General features: G+C 53.5%; 8 protein-coding genes across 8 annotated transcripts; all 8 read left to right on the top strand.

Moving 5' to 3' along the window:
- Positions 1-331: 331 nt before the first annotated feature.
- JKF63_01584 (uncharacterized protein) lies at positions 332-1,171 on the top strand (the record flags this gene model as incomplete). The annotated part of the gene is made up of 1 exon (XM_067897630.1): positions 332-1,171. One exon carries the CDS (start codon positions 332-334, stop codon positions 1,169-1,171), a length of 840 nt encoding a protein of 279 aa, XP_067753787.1.
- Positions 1,172-2,206: 1,035 nt separating this feature from the next.
- On the top strand, positions 2,207-3,523 carry JKF63_01583 (uncharacterized protein; the record flags this gene model as incomplete). The annotated part of the gene is made up of 1 exon (XM_067897629.1): positions 2,207-3,523. The coding sequence occupies one exon, from the start codon at positions 2,207-2,209 to the stop codon at positions 3,521-3,523; it is 1,317 nt and encodes a 438-aa protein (XP_067753786.1).
- Positions 3,524-4,429: 906 nt separating this feature from the next.
- On the top strand, positions 4,430-6,097 carry JKF63_01582 (uncharacterized protein; the record flags this gene model as incomplete). The annotated part of the gene is made up of 1 exon (XM_067897628.1): positions 4,430-6,097. One exon carries the CDS (start codon positions 4,430-4,432, stop codon positions 6,095-6,097), a length of 1,668 nt encoding a protein of 555 aa, XP_067753785.1.
- Positions 6,098-8,111: 2,014 nt separating this feature from the next.
- On the top strand, positions 8,112-9,296 carry JKF63_01581 (uncharacterized protein; the record flags this gene model as incomplete). Its single annotated transcript, XM_067897627.1, has 1 exon — positions 8,112-9,296. The coding sequence occupies one exon, from the start codon at positions 8,112-8,114 to the stop codon at positions 9,294-9,296; it is 1,185 nt and encodes a 394-aa protein (XP_067753784.1).
- A 1,042-nt stretch (positions 9,297-10,338) lies between these two features.
- JKF63_01580 (uncharacterized protein) lies at positions 10,339-11,001 on the top strand (the record flags this gene model as incomplete). The annotated part of the gene is made up of 1 exon (XM_067897626.1): positions 10,339-11,001. The coding sequence occupies one exon, from the start codon at positions 10,339-10,341 to the stop codon at positions 10,999-11,001; it is 663 nt and encodes a 220-aa protein (XP_067753783.1).
- Positions 11,002-12,256: 1,255 nt separating this feature from the next.
- JKF63_01579 (uncharacterized protein) lies at positions 12,257-13,129 on the top strand (the record flags this gene model as incomplete). Its single annotated transcript, XM_067897625.1, has 1 exon — positions 12,257-13,129. One exon carries the CDS (start codon positions 12,257-12,259, stop codon positions 13,127-13,129), a length of 873 nt encoding a protein of 290 aa, XP_067753782.1.
- A 956-nt stretch (positions 13,130-14,085) lies between these two features.
- Positions 14,086-14,817, top strand: JKF63_01578 (uncharacterized protein; the record flags this gene model as incomplete). Its single annotated transcript, XM_067897624.1, has 1 exon — positions 14,086-14,817. One exon carries the CDS (start codon positions 14,086-14,088, stop codon positions 14,815-14,817), a length of 732 nt encoding a protein of 243 aa, XP_067753781.1.
- Positions 14,818-15,655: 838 nt separating this feature from the next.
- Positions 15,656-17,260, top strand: JKF63_01577 (uncharacterized protein; the record flags this gene model as incomplete). The annotated part of the gene is made up of 1 exon (XM_067897623.1): positions 15,656-17,260. One exon carries the CDS (start codon positions 15,656-15,658, stop codon positions 17,258-17,260), a length of 1,605 nt encoding a protein of 534 aa, XP_067753780.1.
- Positions 17,261-18,000: the final 740 nt, after the last annotated feature.

The raw sequence follows: 18,000 nt of genomic DNA, 5'->3' as shown, positions 1-18,000 counted from the left end.
GGAAAAAAAATGACTTTCTTGTTTGTTTCTGTGTGTGTGTGTGGGGGGTCTCTCATGGATATCGCCAGGGTATCTCTCTAATAGTGTGCATGCTCATGTTTTTAATGCATAGTTTTAAATCTCTGGTCAACACTTCGATGTTCCTTCGCCCCCTCTTCCTCCTTTTTGATCCATGTCATGGTGGTCCGCTCCACCAAAAAATTACTCCTATCTGGAACTCCTTGTTTTCCTTTCTTCCAGCACTTAGCCCATTCCGTAGTAGAGTGTCGGCAACAGCCCACACCCATTGCAGACTTCGAAAAGATTGAGACATCGTCTTTGGTTCTCAAACATGTCTGGTGAGTGTGTTTACGATTTGGTGGCCGCCAGCGGCTCCTCAGCGGCGGAGGGAAAAGTGCAAAGTGTCAAGCCGATTGCTGCTGTCAAGAAGAATTGCCGAGCGCCACCACCGACAGCGTCCACCTTCGGCATTCACGGTACCAGCGCTGTTGTGGCTAACGCAGGCGGCGAATACACGGAGCCTTCGGTACACCCCGCGCGAAAACCCGTTGGGTCCTTTGGCCGGGAGGTTGGCAGCACTGTAAACCCGGAAAACTTTTTGCACAAAAATGAAGGCCCTCTCACCGCCAGCCGTGGCGCACCCACCGTTGACAACTCCAAGTTTAAGAAGAGCGACCACCACCAGGAAAAAACAAAGCCTGACGTGCCTTTGCGCAACGAGCGTCCAGTCATGGGATTGCGGACAGAGAAGAACTTTGTAGTCGCGAACGCTGTCGAGAACACGATGGCGGTGCCAACCAAGGTGACGCCGGCCCCACAGGCTCGTGCGACGGACCGAGAGGACTTTGGAAAGGTGCCTCAGTACATCACAGAAATCAAAGGGGATCTGAACGCGCGCAAACAGGTGCTCGAGGACTTGTATGCAGCGGAGAAGGCTGCCGAGGAGCGGTGGTCGGAGATCTCGCCTTCAGAACTGGCGCAGCTGCGCGAGGGCCTCCAACGTCGATGGGATACCCTCAACAAAGAGTACCAGAGGAAGGGAGTCGGTAAGATGGAAACACCGTCGCAGCGTGCGCATCAGGAGCTCCTAGAAAAGCAGCTGCTGGCTGTAGAGTTTGCTATGCAAAAAATGGGCAGGCATCACGTCTTTGTCTTCGACGATCAGAGATGATAGACAATTCCCGCGTGGCGGGGCTGCATTTCTCGCCGGTCTGCGAGTCATAGGCGTCATGACTTCGTCCATGAATGTGCACTTGAAGCACGCTTTTTTTTTTCCGGTCTGGACGCATAAAGTATGCATTCTTTTTTTTTTATCCCCCTTCCCCCTACCGGCATCGTTTTGTCTAGTCTTTATCTCCCTTGTTCGGGCTGTGTACCTGCTCAAGTCTGCATTCCCGAAGTTTTTCCTCAGTGCGCGTTGCTCTCTCAGTTCACACTAACAGTGCGGTCCGGAGGAGGGGGAGGAGGAAGAAGGGATGCGGCGGCAGTGATGACTGTACTCGAAGCAGAAATGAAGTACTGGGATTTATTTGTCGCGTTGAAGGTCTGCCGTCGTGCTTGTATATTTGTGTGTGTGCGCGCCTCTGCGTCGGTGCTGCGTTGTCTACCGGATGTATAGACGGTCTTCTGTCATCTTTTTTTTTCATGTAGCTGTGTGCACGAGTGCACCTGCTGATGTACTTCTTTCTCTGTTTAGGTTTTTGAGTGAAGTGATGAAGGTGAAGACAACACCAGGACTCTAGCTCCGCGGCACAGTAGGTGGTGCTCACGAAACCGACCGATTGTAATCCGTGTCTCTTTTTTTGTCGTTTTTACAACGGTTCTCGACACACAGACACACATTTGTGGTTGTATACACATGCATATGCAGAGAGAGCATAGGCATCCATTGGTGCCAGGTATGGCAGCATTGCCGGGGGGGGTCTTGATCAGCTGCTGCCCACCAATACCACAACGTAGAAAACTGTGGATGTATCTACCGCTTCTGCCGCGGTTTTGGTTCTATTTCCCTCTCAAAAAATACATCCCCCTTGCTTCCTTTTCATTGGCAAGCGACGTGCTTTTACCGTGTCCTTTGCGCCCTAGCGGATTCTGGCTGGTCTGTTCCCTTGGTTCCTCGTCCTGGTTCGTGAGCGCCTTCCTGGTTGGCATCTCCTTCGCTGTTTTATTGTGCTGGTATGAGCTGCAAGTAAGAAACCAGGGAGGAATGCAATTTGATCCGCGACGGATACTCACGGAGGATGCGCCACGAAAGCTTTACCAGAGCAATACCTCTACAGCATCCTTCGTCAACCCACTCGGAAAAGGGCTCCATTACGGGCAGCGGAAGTTGTTCTTATCGGAGGTGGAGTTTTTCGTTCAGATCGAGCGGCTCATCAAAAGCCACGGCAGCGCCGCATCCCCGAAACGGGTGCTCGTTGTGTACGCCGGCGCTGCTTGTGGACTCCATCTGCCGTTTCTCTTCTCTCTTTTCCCGCATTTTCAGTTTGTACTCATTGACCCCGCACCTTTTTGTCCTCAGGTAAAGGAGATCGCGTCGAAGGAGGGCGGCTGTGTCCTGGAGCTCATCGAGGGCTTATGTACCCCGGAGTTGTGCTTGCGGATTCGGCGTACGTACTGCGAAACGCATGACATCTTCCTGGTGAGTGACATTCGCTCTGGTCAGCCGACGGGCATGTCACTAAATCAGGAGCACACTGAGATGATTCAGCAGGACAACAAGGCCCAGCGCGAGTGGTGTTTCTCCCTGGAGGTAGAGGCGGCAATGCTGAAGTTCCACCCTCCGTATCCGGCCACCAAAGGCAGCGATACGTCTAACCCCAACGCACAGGACACAACGGCAGAGGAGTACACGTATCTGGACGGAACGCAGCTGCTTGGCGTGTGGGCACCCAAGTCTTCCTCAGAGGTGCGATTGGTCGTTGTTGGTCCTTTCAAGCGCGGTTACGAGGCGCCTACTCGACATTATCACTGCACAATGCACGAGGAGCAGTGCTACGCATACAACGTGGAAAACCGGTACGACAAGGATTGCACTGCGGAACGTATCATCCTGGGTGCGTATCTCAGCGCATTTTCTTGCGTGTATGAATCTGTTGAAGAGCTGTCGAGAGTTCTCAGTGAGATGCTCGAGTATCCGCTGTTCTGTCCACTCGATCCGGGGTTCACAGAGCAACATGCGCGGTGGGTGACACTGCTGTACTCAACCAAGAAGCCTGCTGCCCTGCAGTATTTCGATTTGTTGAAGGATCACATGTCTGTCGAGCAGGTGGCATTCCTGGTCACAGAGTACAAAGACTGCAGAGAGATTCCCGTTGGGGTCAAGGTCGGCGATGTCGAGTTGTCGTCTCATTTTTGGTCCGTGTTTTCAGCTGGTGACTTTGCTGTCGTCTACTGCTTTCCGCCAGTCCGATGGAGTTGGAGGCAACGCACACCTCGTCTCCAGGCAAGCAATCAGCATAATGGGAGCAACAAGAACCATCGCAGGTTCGCCGGAAAAAAGCGAGTGGCTAACGCTGCTTGACAGGCCACCGCCGAGGCTGGTGCGATGGACGAGCTGTGTCATGTCTGTATTGGGTGCTTCACGGTCACAATGTCGCAATATTTTCGCGAGGAATTCCCTTAAATAGCCTGTTTTCTTTTCTGCTGCGCAGATGGAAAGGGAGAATTGAGTTGAGGCATTACTGACTTCGGTCGAGCTTTGTGCGTATGTTTTTTTTTCCAGACGGGTGGTTGTGTCGCGGAGACAGTCCGCAATCTTACAAGAAAAAAATGAAAAAACGCGGGAGGGGCAGTGTCAAAAGAGTGAAGCAGCGGCGCTTCTGGAGGTACTGCATGCGTAGACAGAGTCACGCTAGTCAATGGAGCGGCGAGGTTGTTCTCTTATTCCCCTTCAGCGGCTGCTTAAGAGAGCTGTGTGAGATCCCCCTTTCACCCATCCTGGAAAGAACGCATGGCGCTCTTCCTTATTACTGGCAGATTTCGGCTCCGTGAGTGAGGGTGTAGTAGTTTGGGGGCATTGATGTGTGTGACCGTGCGCGAAGGAGTAGACAAAATACAGATTTCGTTCCTCCTCTTCTAAAAGTACCGTTTCTCTTGCTTTTTTTTTCTCCGCTGCCGCACTTCCTCGTTATAACGGCCCCATGTACTTTACCATACCCTGCATCCTCTCTCCCTCCCTTCACTTTTGCTGCGTACACTGCGTTTGGTAATCCTCGTGTGTTTTCGCGCCTCTTACGACACCCCCCCCTTTTCACACACACACACACACACACACACCACACGGACTCTCACACACGCATAGCTTGAGCTTCACCCCTCTACCTTCAGCTGAGCAAACGTAACATTTTTTTTTGCTTCTCGTTTGATTTGGTTAATTGATTCTTTCCTCCGCCCTCTCTTGTTGTGGTTGGTGTGGTTACCGAGAAAAATGAAAATCACAGTTAACATTGAACTCGGCAACTCGGAGCTGTATAAGGTGGGGTACCTTCAGCGAACTGTATCTGAGATAGACCAAAATGCGGTGGTTCGATTCAAGACGGATACGAGCCTACTAGCACAGCGCATTAAGGATGCGGTGAAGACGAAGCAGTACGATGCGATAGTCAGCGAGTTGGTCCGCCGTCTCTCATATCCTTCGTCCTTCGCTGATAGCCTGGATGTGATGTGTTCCATGGCCCTTTTCAGCAAGGGCCGTGTGGACAGTGGCGAGAGCGTTGGGCCGTTTATAGGAGTGCTCACCCGCCTTCCTGAGAACGCGAGGGCACATGCTAGAGAGGCGATTGTACAACGCGCAATGGCCTTCTTGTCAAAGCCACGGCGCCTGGACTGCAGTCGTGCACCTTTCATTGGCTACGCCGAGACATTGGCCGTGATGACACGACGAGAGTTGCTGAACGTCCGTAGTGTTATAGGCACTTTGGTGCAAATGATTGAGAGCGACTCGACTCGAACTGCTGGCATGACATGTCTAGGCAAATTAGTAGAGGTCGCGTACGAGGCTGTCCGAGGCTGCGATGCAGCAACACTGAGCGCCCTGAGAGGCGCAGTCCGCTTTGCACAGGTGAACGATACGTTTCTTTACGACGTCGAATACATTATGGAGGCATTTGGGTGGTCTTTGTACAAGCCACCACTGACTCTGCGTCGCTCCAGCTCCCATCACGAGTACCCCATTCTGTCTCTTGCCTACTGCGGTGGTGCGAACCATCGCGAGGTGGTTGTGAGCTCCTCGTCAGACGGCACGATAGGGACGTGGGACGGCGTAGGCGTGCTGTTGCAGAACGTTCTCCTTTCCCGCCACTACGCCTCGTGCCTAGACCTCACAAACCGCGGTCATACCCTGATCGTCGGCGCGGTGGGTCGGTACGCAAATACTCCGCCGGCCATCATCTTTTACAGCGAGGACGGCAACCGCAAAGCGCAGTGGCAGGAGTGCGGTGGCACGGAACCCGACGACGCGCACTTCATCTCTAGCCTCAAGTGCCTCAAGGACTCGTCAGGGTCGAAGTACTGCGTTGGCGTGCAAACGTTGAACGCGAATGCGCTCATGATCTATGATGGTCAACAGGTGACGCAGCGGTACTTTGATCACACGGATATTATCACAGCCATTCACGTTCCGAGCGACCGCGAGAACTTGGTTATAACGGGGTCCCGCGACTGCTCGACGCTTATCTATGACCTTCGAGACCCCCGCAACGTCAGCGCAGAAACACATCATACAAACACTGTTTCTTGCATCACAAGCTGCGAGAACAGCTTGTTCACGGCTGGGCTCGACAAGCGCATCGTCGTGGAGGACTTACGCATGCTGCGTAGTCCAAGCTCGCAACGTGACATGGACAGCGCTGTACTCAGTATGTCTGTTAGTTCTTCTTTGCAGTGTGCTGTTTCGACGCTCACTGGCGTTTACCTGATCAACTTTTCTAGTGGCACCTCCGTACCGACATCGTCGCGTTTCGACCGCGGCGGGAATGCTTCACTCTACAATGCCGTGTGCTGGAATAATGCCGGTACCATACTCTACGGCGGCGGCGACGCGCGCACGCTGGATCTGTTCGCCCCCGCATACGAGCTGAACTCCTTTGAGGTTTAATCGTGTTGTGCTTTTCCATGCGAGGGCACACAGATCTTAAGGCGAAAATGATAGGAACTGCTGAGTATATGCACGAGGAGGTAGCTCGAGTCTGGTCTCAACACCATCTCCAGTAAGACACATGGAATGTTGGCTATGTGCTGCCTCACCAGATCTTCGACTGGTTTATTGTTTTTTTTTTGCCGACTCACTTCCTCAGCCTCTATTGCCTTGCTTCGCTTCTAGTGACGTGTGTCGGTCCTCGATCTCTGACTTTATATATTTGCACCCACAAGGGAGACGCATACTCGTGTCTTGACTCTTGGTTTTATTTTCTCTATATTGTTCCGTCTGTTTTGCCTAACGTTGTAAAGTGAAGAAAATAGGGGGGATGAGGAGGAGGAGGAAGAAGAGGGAGCACACGCCGACACCGAGACCCGCCCCCAAAATCATGCATCGCTTCCTCGGAAACAATCAAGGGTACTCGATGCAAAGAGAAGACCCTTCTCCCGTCCTTGTCTGTCTCTGTGTCTCTCTCTCTCTCTGTGTGTGTGTGTGTGTGTGTGTGTGTGTGTTTCTGTCGAGAAGTGTGGGATCGTGGTCCGGAGAGAGGGTATGGGGACTAGGTGCCAAACAAGAACGTCCCTGGCCATGTATTTCGTTGTCTTGTTTTACCTTTTCTTGTCAACTTCGACTGGAAGTGCAATATCGATGAGCGCTGCCCATTTTTCTTCATATTTTTGTTGTTTTCGCGTTTTATTGTCGTCGAGCTCGTGTTTGTTTTGTTTTATTTTTGCGTTCTCGTCCCTCGATGCGGACCCCAGGGCTTCGATGGTGCTGGGTCAGTGGGTGGGTGGGTGGGTGACACACTTCAGCGTAGTATTAGTGTGCAGTAGCTTCTCTGTGGGGGAGCCAAGCAGCTTCCTATCTCCCTACTAATCCTAAGCCACTGGCGGTAGCGGAAGGTACGGACACACCTACAATGTAGCGAAGTCTCAACGATTTGTCGATAGTGGTTTCCGAGGGTCAGCTCCTGACAGTGTGGTGTTGGAGTGACCCTCCCTCAGCGAATCTACCTCCCCTCCCTCCCTCCCCCCCCTCCCTCCCTCCCTTCCAATAAATGGTAGGGGACGTGCCAGCGTGGCTGAAACGTATCTCACGCGGCTCATTGTGGTGTAGCCTGTTGTACACCTAAAGATGCACTGCGTGGGCGTACGCGAGGCAGTTGCGCACAAAGTTGAGTACGAGATTGCACCCAGGTCGGTGTGTGAGCTTTGGTTGCAACGTGTATGCACTGCGGTTTTGCATCACATGATTAGCCTATGAAAGGCTATGCCGTGTGCCGTGTTAAGCTTATGTTCTGTGGAAGAATGGTTACGTTCAAAACACAAAAAGAAAATGCACATTGATGCATTTAGATGCATTTACAGGCACGAGATAGAGCGACGGAGGCATGAGTGGGGGCGGTAACGCCAGCGATAGCTGGGTGACGTCACTGTGACAACCATTAGATGAAGGCGGACTCGGAAGGTCTGTTGCGCATTTCAGCTGGTAGTCGCCTCGACTGTTTTGCTGGTTTTGTCTGCTGGGGCTCACCACTCGCATTGCGGCGGTGATCTCTGTGGTGGTCACGTCACTACAAAGCACGTCCCTGACATACAGTGCACCCTAGTGTCCCCCGCTGATTGAAAATAATCGCTTTTCATGAAGGCGAACAAAAATATGAGGTGTTGGCCTTCCGTGGGGGAGTAGGAGCGCTTCTGACGACCTCCCCTGTCATTCACCACCACCCACACCCAAGTTCTCCCCCTCCTCCCTCTCCTGTTTCGGGTGTGCGAACTCTTCTCGAGCGGTGCGATTTGTCTTTCTGAACCGCCGAAAAACCTTCACGATTTTTACTTGCGGCAGAGAATTTGCACACATACGTAAAATAGAGTGACATAGGAAGGTGGAGCAGAAGTGCCGTGCGCTAATCAGCGAGATCACCTACGAACGAACTTTTTTTTGTTTGTATTCAATTAAGATTTAAGGAGTCATGGACGACGGAACTCGAATTTCGGAGGATGTGGAGAAGTTCTTGCGTGCTGCGCGCTCGCGCGACACAGCGGATTGCAGTGGGATGCTGAAAAAGAACCCGGGGCTGGTGAACTCTGTCGAGGCTGGCGGCTACGCCGCCCTCCACTTTGCCGCGTTCAACGGAGATGTTGAGATGATGGGTCTGTTACTCGAATACAAGGCGGATTTGAATATCGAGAACATGGATGGCAACACCCCTCTTGTCATGGCCGTGAAGGGACGAAAGCTGGAGTGTATTCGCATTCTGGCAAACGCAGGTGCCGATGTTAACAAAGAGTCTGACACTGGCAGCTCAGCTGCGCACTATGCGGCATCAATGGGATTCCTGGACTGCCTCCGCCTTCTTGTGCAGCTGGGGGCCAAGACCATGTACGCGGTGAGCGAAGCTGGGACTCTGCTTCACTGGGCATGCCACTCCGGTGACCTCAATTGCATCGGCGCCGTCCTTTACGAGTTCAAGGTGCCTATCGATGCTGTTGACAAGCACGGTGGCACGGCCCTCTTCACCGCTCTTTTCATGAAAAAAGTGGAAGCTGTGGAGTTCTTAGTTGAGCACGGGGCGACTGTCAATATCGCCGTTGCTGGAGACGGTACCATGCCGCTGCACATTGCCGTGGAGCATGCCAACTCGGAGTGTGTTCGCCTACTTTGCAGCTGCGGCGCTGACACGAACGCCAAGAACGGAGAGGGGAAGACGCCGTTGGACTTGGCAAAGGCCGCCAACAACATCAGCGCTGTCAAGGAACTCGAGAAGGTACAGGTCCAACAGGAGAAACGCGCCACTGAGGCGGTGCGCTTCAAGACCCAGGGCAACAAGGTGTTCCAGCAGGGCGAGAACGTCAAGGCTGCGAAGTTTTACACCCTCGCTATTCACCTTGACCCCACCAACCATGTCTACTTCAGCAATCGCGCCGCCTGCTACTTCAACCAGAACTACTTCACCGGAGCGTACTGGGACTCTCTGCGCTGTATCGCGCTTAATCCTTCGTGGCCAAAGGGGTACCTCCGCAAGGCTGCCACGGAGCTCGCATTGAAAAAGTATAGTGATGCTCTCACCACCGCTTCCCAGGGCCTGAAGCTCGACCCCACCAATAAGGACCTCCAGCAAGTGAAGGACGCGGCGTTCAAGCAGCTGAAAAGTTGATCAGTGGAGCTGCTCTCTCATGACAGTTTTCTAGCCTTCTAACCCCCATCCCCCCTTTTCGGTAAGCGGTAGTAAAGGGAGAAAGGGGAACGGAGGAGGGAAAAGAAGGGAGGGCGGGGGGGGAGGGGGGGGGAAGGGCTCGGTTTTGACTAGAGAGGCCGCCATTAATGTGTCTTTTTCTAAGACTGTTGTGATATATGACGCATGTGGGATTGAGAAGTGGGGCGCTGCGAATTTTCGTCTTGGCTCTTCCTTTTTCCCAGGTACGGAGTGCGGTCGTGGTTGCCAATATTTCTTCTACGCGATGCGACGCGCGCGGTCAAGTCACTGAAAAGAGAACAGAGGGAAGGCTGGAGTTAGATGTTCAGATTAACCTGGGGTGTCTCTCTCACCTCTCAGGAGAGGAGGGCACGCGAGTTTTCTCAAGCGTTGAAAGGGTCACCGTCGCTTCCTGTGTATGCGCTAACGATAGAGAATTTTTTTTTTTGCGTGTACTCATCTCCTTTTGAAAGCGTTGATTGTGATCGCCGCTGTCCCGGTGAGAGGGCAAGTCTTCTTTACGAACGGTGCGGGCAGCGCGACACGGGCTAATGTCTCCTGCATTTATTTCGCTATTTTTCTGTGGAAATCGAGCGGCGCTTCACCTCGATGTGGGCAATGTGGTTGCGCAAACTCTTCCTGTGTGCAACGCTGAACAAAAGTCTGTGTGGAAGCAGTCCCCTTCCTATGCTGGAGTGCGTTTTTTTATTCTACGCTGCGCTACCCGCCACTCAATCCCTTTGTACCCTCTCTTTTATCCCCCCCTCCCTCCCATTTCACATCATAGGTCAGTGCACCAGCTTCCTCCAATCATTGGACTATTCCTCCTCCGCCGGGTCTTTTTTTTTTTCAAGCGCTGCGTCTACATCAAAGACTCACGCACACAGACACATTAGCTTCCACACTCCCCGTGACCGTGCCAAAGGCGCAGTATCCTTCTCTCTCTCTCCCCCCTCTGTATTTTTTTCTCTTCCTCCCAAGATCACCTCTTTTGCTGTCAACGATGTCTGTCGTGGCGACTCTCAACACCTACATGGCGGCGACGGATTCACGAGATAAAATGATCAAGGCCGCTGGGTGCTTCTTCAAGATGATGGGTGCTATCGATGGAACCCCCAACTTCATAAAAGCCGGTGCGGTTATGTCGGATGCGCGGTGTTTGATGCGACTTTTTTCGTGGCTGGGAAATGTACAAAAGATCAGCGACGCCATGGAGAAACGCATTGTTCAGCCCCGAGATGTCCTGTTTTTGCTGCGCGTGCTCTTCGACGGAATCTTCAGCCTACTTGACAACGTCGTTTTTGCCGGTCGCTTCTTCAACAACGCATCACCATGTCTGGCACAGATGTCGAACATATCGCGCGCGTCTCTATTCTGGGGCTATGTCGCGGCTGTGATGCTCGACATACACGACCTCGCTCGTGATCCCCACATCCCGAAGCGCGGCGACCGCTGTCTGGTGTTGACGCGAAACGCCTGCGACATGGTGTCAGCCATCGGCAACGTGTGCTCTGTAAATATAGGTGCGGCCAATGTGGCTGCACTGGGCCTCATCAGCGCCATTATTGCCACTCGCGAGCAGCTCATATCGGCCGCCTCTAAGTCTGGCGGCAACACCGTCGGCGCCGCCCTGGCGAAGACTGCGGCTCCGCATTCGAAGAAGTGAGGGTTTTCTCCTCTTTTACGGTTCTTGGGCGACGGTGTGTACCCTATTGCTTTTGCCTTCTGTTCCCGTTTTTTCCTTCCGACTGTGCGTTTTGGTTTTCAGCATCAGTGCCGGGCGCAGGCCTGTGGCTCTCCTCATTTCTCTCCGCTGCGTACCACTTCAAAAGTCTCCCCCATTGCGTTGTTCACGCACACGCGCACGCGCGCGCGCAGAGAATGAACCCTTGTCGATTTCCACTGCGCGTTTCACTACGGTTTGGCGTGCGTAGCGGTCTACCACCTTACATACGTATATATATATATATATATAGATAGACTTCTACACAGTGCCGTTGTGGTCAATGACTTGCAGTGATCATGTCTATGCAGGAGCACGTAGAAACAGAGGTGTGCCAGCGTCCACCAGAAGACGGTGGCGGGTCGTCATCTTGACGGGTGACTTCTTCAATATTGTGTGCGTGGGTGCGCTTGCAAGACCACAGGATCTTCATATAAAATATCGGCACTTCTTGACCTACAACATATCGTGCAGGAACAAAGTGCTAAACGCGCCAAAAGAGTGGAGCTTTGCCGGAAAAGGGACGTGCCCTCCCCTCCCCTCCCCTCCCCTCCCCTCCCCCCCTCCCCCCGTGTCTCTCTCCGTGGGTGAAAAAGTGCCACACTGGCGGTAATGCCATTGTGCGCAACGTTAGCAAAGAGGGAAAACAAAAATGAATCGACCCCTCCCCCTCCCTTCTCATCTAGAAGAGACTCACCACAACACCAGCGGAGTCAGAAACATCGCTGGAGCACTTGAAAATGGAGAGTTATTCCCTCCCTCGGGGTATGGAATGTAACACTGAAATCCAAGCTGCAGCGTTCATTCTCTTCCCCATCTGCAGTCGTGTTGTGTCCTCAGTTGACAGTAATGGGGCTACGCCGCGACACTGCATCTTTAGGTATGGAAATCAGGTCTTCTCCCTCCTGTCCTCCCCTTTCCCTTGTCTTTCTTCTCCAAACCCATTTTTTTTTTCTACGAACAATGGGATACTCTTTACTTGGATCGCGTGCGCAGCTCCGTGGTGTCCTTCATCAGCGCATCGTACTGCATTTCTCACCCGACCCTAAGACTTGCCTACACTCCCGGCTGTAAGCGGCCACCCTCGTGGGTTACGCTGTCTGAGGATACATCATAGAAAAGTATTTTGAAAATTTTCATCAGGAGAGTTTCAATTTCGTTGTTACCTATCGTGCCTTGATCGGAGCCGTTGCTACTCATGACCACTCTTGAAAAGCAGCTGCACTCCAGCACGCTGAAGAAGCAGTGCAGGGAGGATTTGCTCATCCATGCTAACGAGATCGAGGCAAATTCACGGCGCCTACCGAAGAAGAAAACAACTTTTCCAGACATCGACCTCCCGCCGGCTGTCACGATGTCTACTGACAACTCTGTAAAGCGTCGCATGTCGACTATCGCCACCGCTGAGGTGAACACGGAGCGCTCATTGAATTACACTGCAAGAAAGCAGAGAAAGGACGAGCTGATCGCAAGTTGCACTACGTCTGATGTGAACCCAAGCGGCACGTACTTCAAAGACTGCTCGCACAAGTTTGTGAACGGCGCACGCAGCTGGCTTGATCCGTTCCAAACTGCACGCCGCCGCACGGTACTCTCGCGCAAAGATATGGATTTTGTTTATCGATACGCAGAGGCAGCAACGGGTTCAGCAATCGAGCGACCGAAGCCGTCAGACGACGCCGGCGTTGCCGCGACGACGGCGTACCGTGAGGCGTTCCGGCGGTACAAGGGAAGGGAGCCCACCGCACAGGAGATGGAGGAAAGCGACCGGCTGGTGTATGCCTTTGATGAGAACGGTAGCATTGGCATTATTCAGAAGCCTCACACCTGCTACCCTCACACGCACATCTCAGCTTGCAAGACGTATCCTCGCGCTTGCCGCAGTCAAGTATATCTACCAGAGGTGCCAGCCGTTCGCGCCGCCCGGACCGAATTCCCTGGACCGATCCCGACATGGTCAAGCACCAAGCGCACGACTACAATGGCTACGAATGGCACATATCGGCCTGGTCACCACCAGCCCACCAGTCTGAAACGCGACGCGATGAGTACGGTGGTGGGCTCTCGCTAAGTCCACAGCGACCCCGCGATGTGCCTGCATCATTATCCTTATTCCACTGCAAGGAATCCCCGAAGGCGGGCAAAGATGACATCGCCCGGTAGTTTGTGCGCTGCCGTTGTGTTTTTTCTTCGTCCCCCCTTTTTTCATGTTTCCCGCGTTTTCGCTGAATGTACAGTCGGGTCCGTATTTCTCTGTATCTGCTCGATCACTTCGCTTTTGGTCTCTCGTCCTGAACTTTCTTACGCCAGTTTGGCGAGGTGCCACTTGGGCTGGAGAGAGCTGCACAAAGAGGGTTCATGCATGCGCCCGCACATGCGATGGTCTCTATGCCTGTGGTTGTGCATATTCGCCTTGTGTGTACTAAAGGTTGCGTATTTGGCGTTCATGTTCTCTTCACTCATGTACATCATACAATTTTTTTTCTCCCCTCCGCCTTAGAGAAGCGCGTGGTTTCTCCTTGCTGTGGTCGAGTGAGGATCGACAGTACAGGGAGATGCTTGTTAATCAAAAGAGCGCCCTTTTTTTTCCTTCTCGATGAGAAAAACTGATTGAATTTCCGAGCGTTATCCCCCTCCCCCTCCCCTCCCTCCTCACCTCCCGGTGAAGCATCTTATTGAGGGGGATCGAATCCACCAACGGGGCATATGTGATGTGTATGTCTCGGTGCACCTGTCCGGTGTGTCCGGCTCTAGCCCCCCAGTCTGCAGTTCGCCGGGTTCACTAACGAAAGCACAGGCCTTCAGCAACAGGCTCATTGGCGCACGCCTCTGAGACGTTTATTGCTGTCTTTTCAGAATGCTTCTTTTCCCTCGCGGTCTATGCCTTGTTATCTGTCTTTTTCTTTGAAGAGGAGTATCACTACCGAAGCACACGCACCTTCACTTGCAGCGCATAGGTCTCGGTCGCCAAGGCCATTCTTAGGCACGTGACTGTAGTTTATAGTCTTGGAGGACAGGCCATTACTGATGGAGCGTACGGCGGATAAGCGCATACACACCACGGAGTGGGAGGACGTGCAGTACCGCTATGGCAACCGCGTCGGTAAGTACGAAACACACGAATTGGAGATACTGGCGCAAAAAATTGCCGACCAAAACGAAAACACCTGCCTCACAGCCTACAACCCACAGGCGGAGAAAATCGAAGCCAGGTCTCAACGGAATGGCAGCAAAAGCGACAAAGGGTGCATGGATGACGGCCCCAGCGCGTTGGTCGACTCAGATGACGACGACGATGATGCATTGGCCGCTATCCGGCGAAAGCGTATGATGGAGCTCCAGCGACAGAAGGCAAAGGAGCGTTTTGGGGTTCTACGGCACATCCCGGGCGCTGACTACATCGCCGAGGTGACCGCGGCTTCTTCGACATGTTGGGTGGTGGCAGCGCTCATGAAGCCAGGTCACAGCGACTGCGAGGCGCTGTTGACGGTGCTCCGCACAGTGGCGCAACGGCATCGCTCGGTCAAGTTCGTTTCGATTATCTCCACAGAGGCTATCCCCAACTTCCCCGACTGTCACCTCCCTTGCGTACTGCTCTACCACGGCAAGGAGTTGAAGAAGCAGGTCACCGGACTGGCCGATTGGCAGACCCAGCGGCACCTCACTGTGGCCACCGTCGAGCGGGTACTGATTCAGAGTGGTGTGTTTCCGCGCAGCGAGGATGATACGGGTGATGAGGCAGGTGAGAAGGATGATTGATGGGGTCAATTTCTCATCCTGAGTTCTCGTCGCCCGTGCACATGTGGCGAAGATGTGCGGCAGCGCAGCCATCCATCTACTTGGTAGATGCCGTGTTGTATCCAACATGATTTGCTCTTCCTATTACTCCAGCGGGCAACTGTTTTTCATTGCTGATGCGGTCGCCTATGCCGCTTTCCCCCCCCTCCCCCCTCCCCCCTCGCGCATCTATCGACTCTGCTCCACTTGCCGTGTGCAAGGGTGCTCTACCACTTTAATGTATTCCGTTGTGTGTGTGTGTGTGTGTGTGTTCTCAAGAGGCCGTTTTCGCCCCTTTGCCTGTGCCATGGACGCTCGCGCCTATAGCATCCCTCCCCCCCCCCCCAAAAAAAAAGAAATGCTCTCGTGCCGGTGAGGCCTGCGGTAAAGAAAACGAGAAGAAAATAGTCAAAGATGGAGCTGACTCTCTTCACACCGGGGAAGATGGCGCTACATACATCGTTAAGAGAGTGGCGATGTTGAAGGAGGATGACGCTCTCTGCCTACACGCCGGCAAGCCACGCCTTTCGCACCAAACGTATGTAGTACCCCAGCCAAAGCTTCCTGGGGGCTGACAGCGTAGCTGCTCAGGACACCTCATGTCTGCCCCCTTTTTTTTTCCATGCTACTCTTCTCCGCTGCTTTTCTGTTTTGCCGTTTTCTGTGATGATGTTCCTCATCGTCGATTGGCTGGTGCACCTCCCCCTTTTTTCTTTGTCCTTGATTTCACCTGTCACCTTTTTTTTTTCGTGGTGGGGGTTGGGGCCCACTTCCCAGAGCGAAAGACAGAGGGATAGGCCACCATATAGCACCCCTCGCCATGTCCGTTGAGGGCCACCTCATCGCTGATGTCCAGCGTCTTCAAAGACTCGGAGGGAAATCGTTATTCCTTCTCGTTGTTGGTGGTAAAGGTGCGGGCAAGAGCACTGCACTCCAGGGCTTCGTGAGCGGACTGTCGGCGACGATCAAAACGCGGCACGCTGCTACAGTGCACGACGTTCTTGACACACCGGCGACCGCTTCGTCCGATGATGCTTTCACGTTATGGACGCTGACTTACGCCGCGGTAGCCCAGAGCAACTCGATTTTTGGTCTCCCTACTTCGCGCGCGCCACTGTTTCGGCCGTTCTCAATTGTCGTTACGGATGACATCGACCTTCTTTGGTCGCTCTGTGGTATTAATGGTTTGCTGCCGACTCTCCACCAACTCCTCCAGTTAGCCTTCACGGGCCGCTCGTGCGCCATCGTGGGCAGCGCTCCTAGTCGCGATATGGTGCCTGGATGGCTTCTCGAGCGAAAGATGCCTGCTATGTACCCTCTTCACGACCTCACCGAGGCGGGGACGAGGCGACTCTTGCGAAGTGTTCCGCAGCCACTGTTCAAGTCACAGGCTGAGGTGTTGATGGGCGCACAAACTGGCTGCACTTCACGCCAAGTGCTTCTCTTCAATTCGTGTATGACACTCAAGGCTTCCACGGACGGTGCCACCGGGGAAAAGCTGCGCTCACTGGCACGGGAGGGTTTTGCATTCCTCCTTCACCAGCGCTCCCCCACCGGCGTTGTACGCGCCCCTTCCCATCTTTACGGTCTAGCGGAGGTTCGACACCGAATCAAAACTCTCATTTCTGTTTTCGCCGCGCAGAGTAACTCAGGCGGTGGAGGTCGGCTGATCACATCCCTTTCTTCTTCCACTGGTCTACTTTTTCACGGCCCGTCAGGGTGCGGAAAGTCAACCCTCGCCCGACAGACGGCCGACGACTTTGCGTCTATACCGTTTTTTTTTGTGGAATGTACGATGCTCTTTTCCAAGTACCTCGGAGAGAGTGAGGAGCAGTTGCGGGAGGTGTACCGCCGAGCTCGGGCTCGCGCTCCGGCTGTGGTGGTACTTGAGGACTTGGATGTCATCGCACAATCTCGCGGCGCGATGCAGCGCGGTGGCGGCGAAGAGGGCAGCGGCAGCGGCAAAGGCCAGCTCGATGTCACGAGGCGCATGCTGGCGGGACTTCTCTGTGAGCTGGACGGCGTTGCAGATAACAGTGGCGTACTTACCGTTGGGATTACAAATGCACCGCAGGTGCTGGATGCTGCCGTCCTCCGCCAGGGACGCCTTGAAACACTAGTGTACATCCCGCCCCTCACACAGGACGGGGCAGAGGAACTCTGTACACATTTCTTTCAGCACTTTGAGGGGTCAGAGGAGCAGAGGCGCGAGTGCGCTGTGTTGATTGCCAGCCATGCGACGGGCTGCACGGCTGCATCTCTTCAATACGTCCTACGGAAAGTTTTCGAGGCAGGTGCACTGAGACACGGTTGGGACGCGGCCTCGGCAGGCTCGCTGCCTTTGCCTACCTTTGCTGAGATTAGCGGACATCTCTTCGAAAACTGCTCGGTGCTGCGGCGGGTGAACTACCCTCACTTCGAGTAAGCGGTGCATCGCGTAATGCCCCGTCGTAAAAAAAAAAAACCTACACGTGAAGACGCGTGCGCAGTGAGATTCGTGCATGTTATCCGCGAACGTCTATGTGTGTCTGGGATGCTAATCAGAGGACACTTTGCTGCGCTTCCTCCCCCTCTCAGGTATCACTTTTCATGGCGGTGCCGTTTCTCTTTGTGTACACTATGTCTTGTGGCACACTGAGGCGCGGCTTCGTAGAAGAGATCAGGCACGGCTATCTCTCCTTCCCCCCTCTTCAGGTTACGTGCTCTGGCTCTTCTCATTTTGGTGCGACCCTTCTCCAGACCTCGGGTTGTTTTCCTTGAAATTGTAGCGTGCGTCGCGTATCAATGTTCCTCATTCCTCTACTTACTTCTTCCTCTTCAATCTTTCTCTGCTCTCCTTCACATACACTCACACACACACACACACACACACACGCACACTTCAATCATGTGGTTCTCTTCCCTTTTAAAGATGGGAGATCGATGTGAAAAGTGTACCACTTCTGTGTTGTTTTTATTTTTGTTGGGTTTGTTGGGAACTCTCTCGGTGTGCCTATCCGCACTTGCAGCCTCCTGGGGGACCTTGGTTGTTGCCCAACCAGGAAACTGCGCACCAGAAGAGTCCAGGCGACACACACACACACACACACACACACCTACTCGGGGAGAGGCCGATACCTTGGTTTGGGCAGCGGTGGGTGGGGGTAGTGGGACATCCCTTCGTTT

Source organism: Porcisia hertigi, chromosome 35 (genome assembly GCF_017918235.1).
Source record: "Porcisia hertigi strain C119 chromosome 35, whole genome shotgun sequence".
In the NCBI taxonomy this organism is placed as follows: domain Eukaryota; phylum Euglenozoa; class Kinetoplastea; order Trypanosomatida; family Trypanosomatidae; genus Porcisia; species Porcisia hertigi.
The sequence above is the reverse complement of the archived record's forward strand: the minus strand, read 5'-3'. Positions and strand labels throughout refer to the sequence as shown.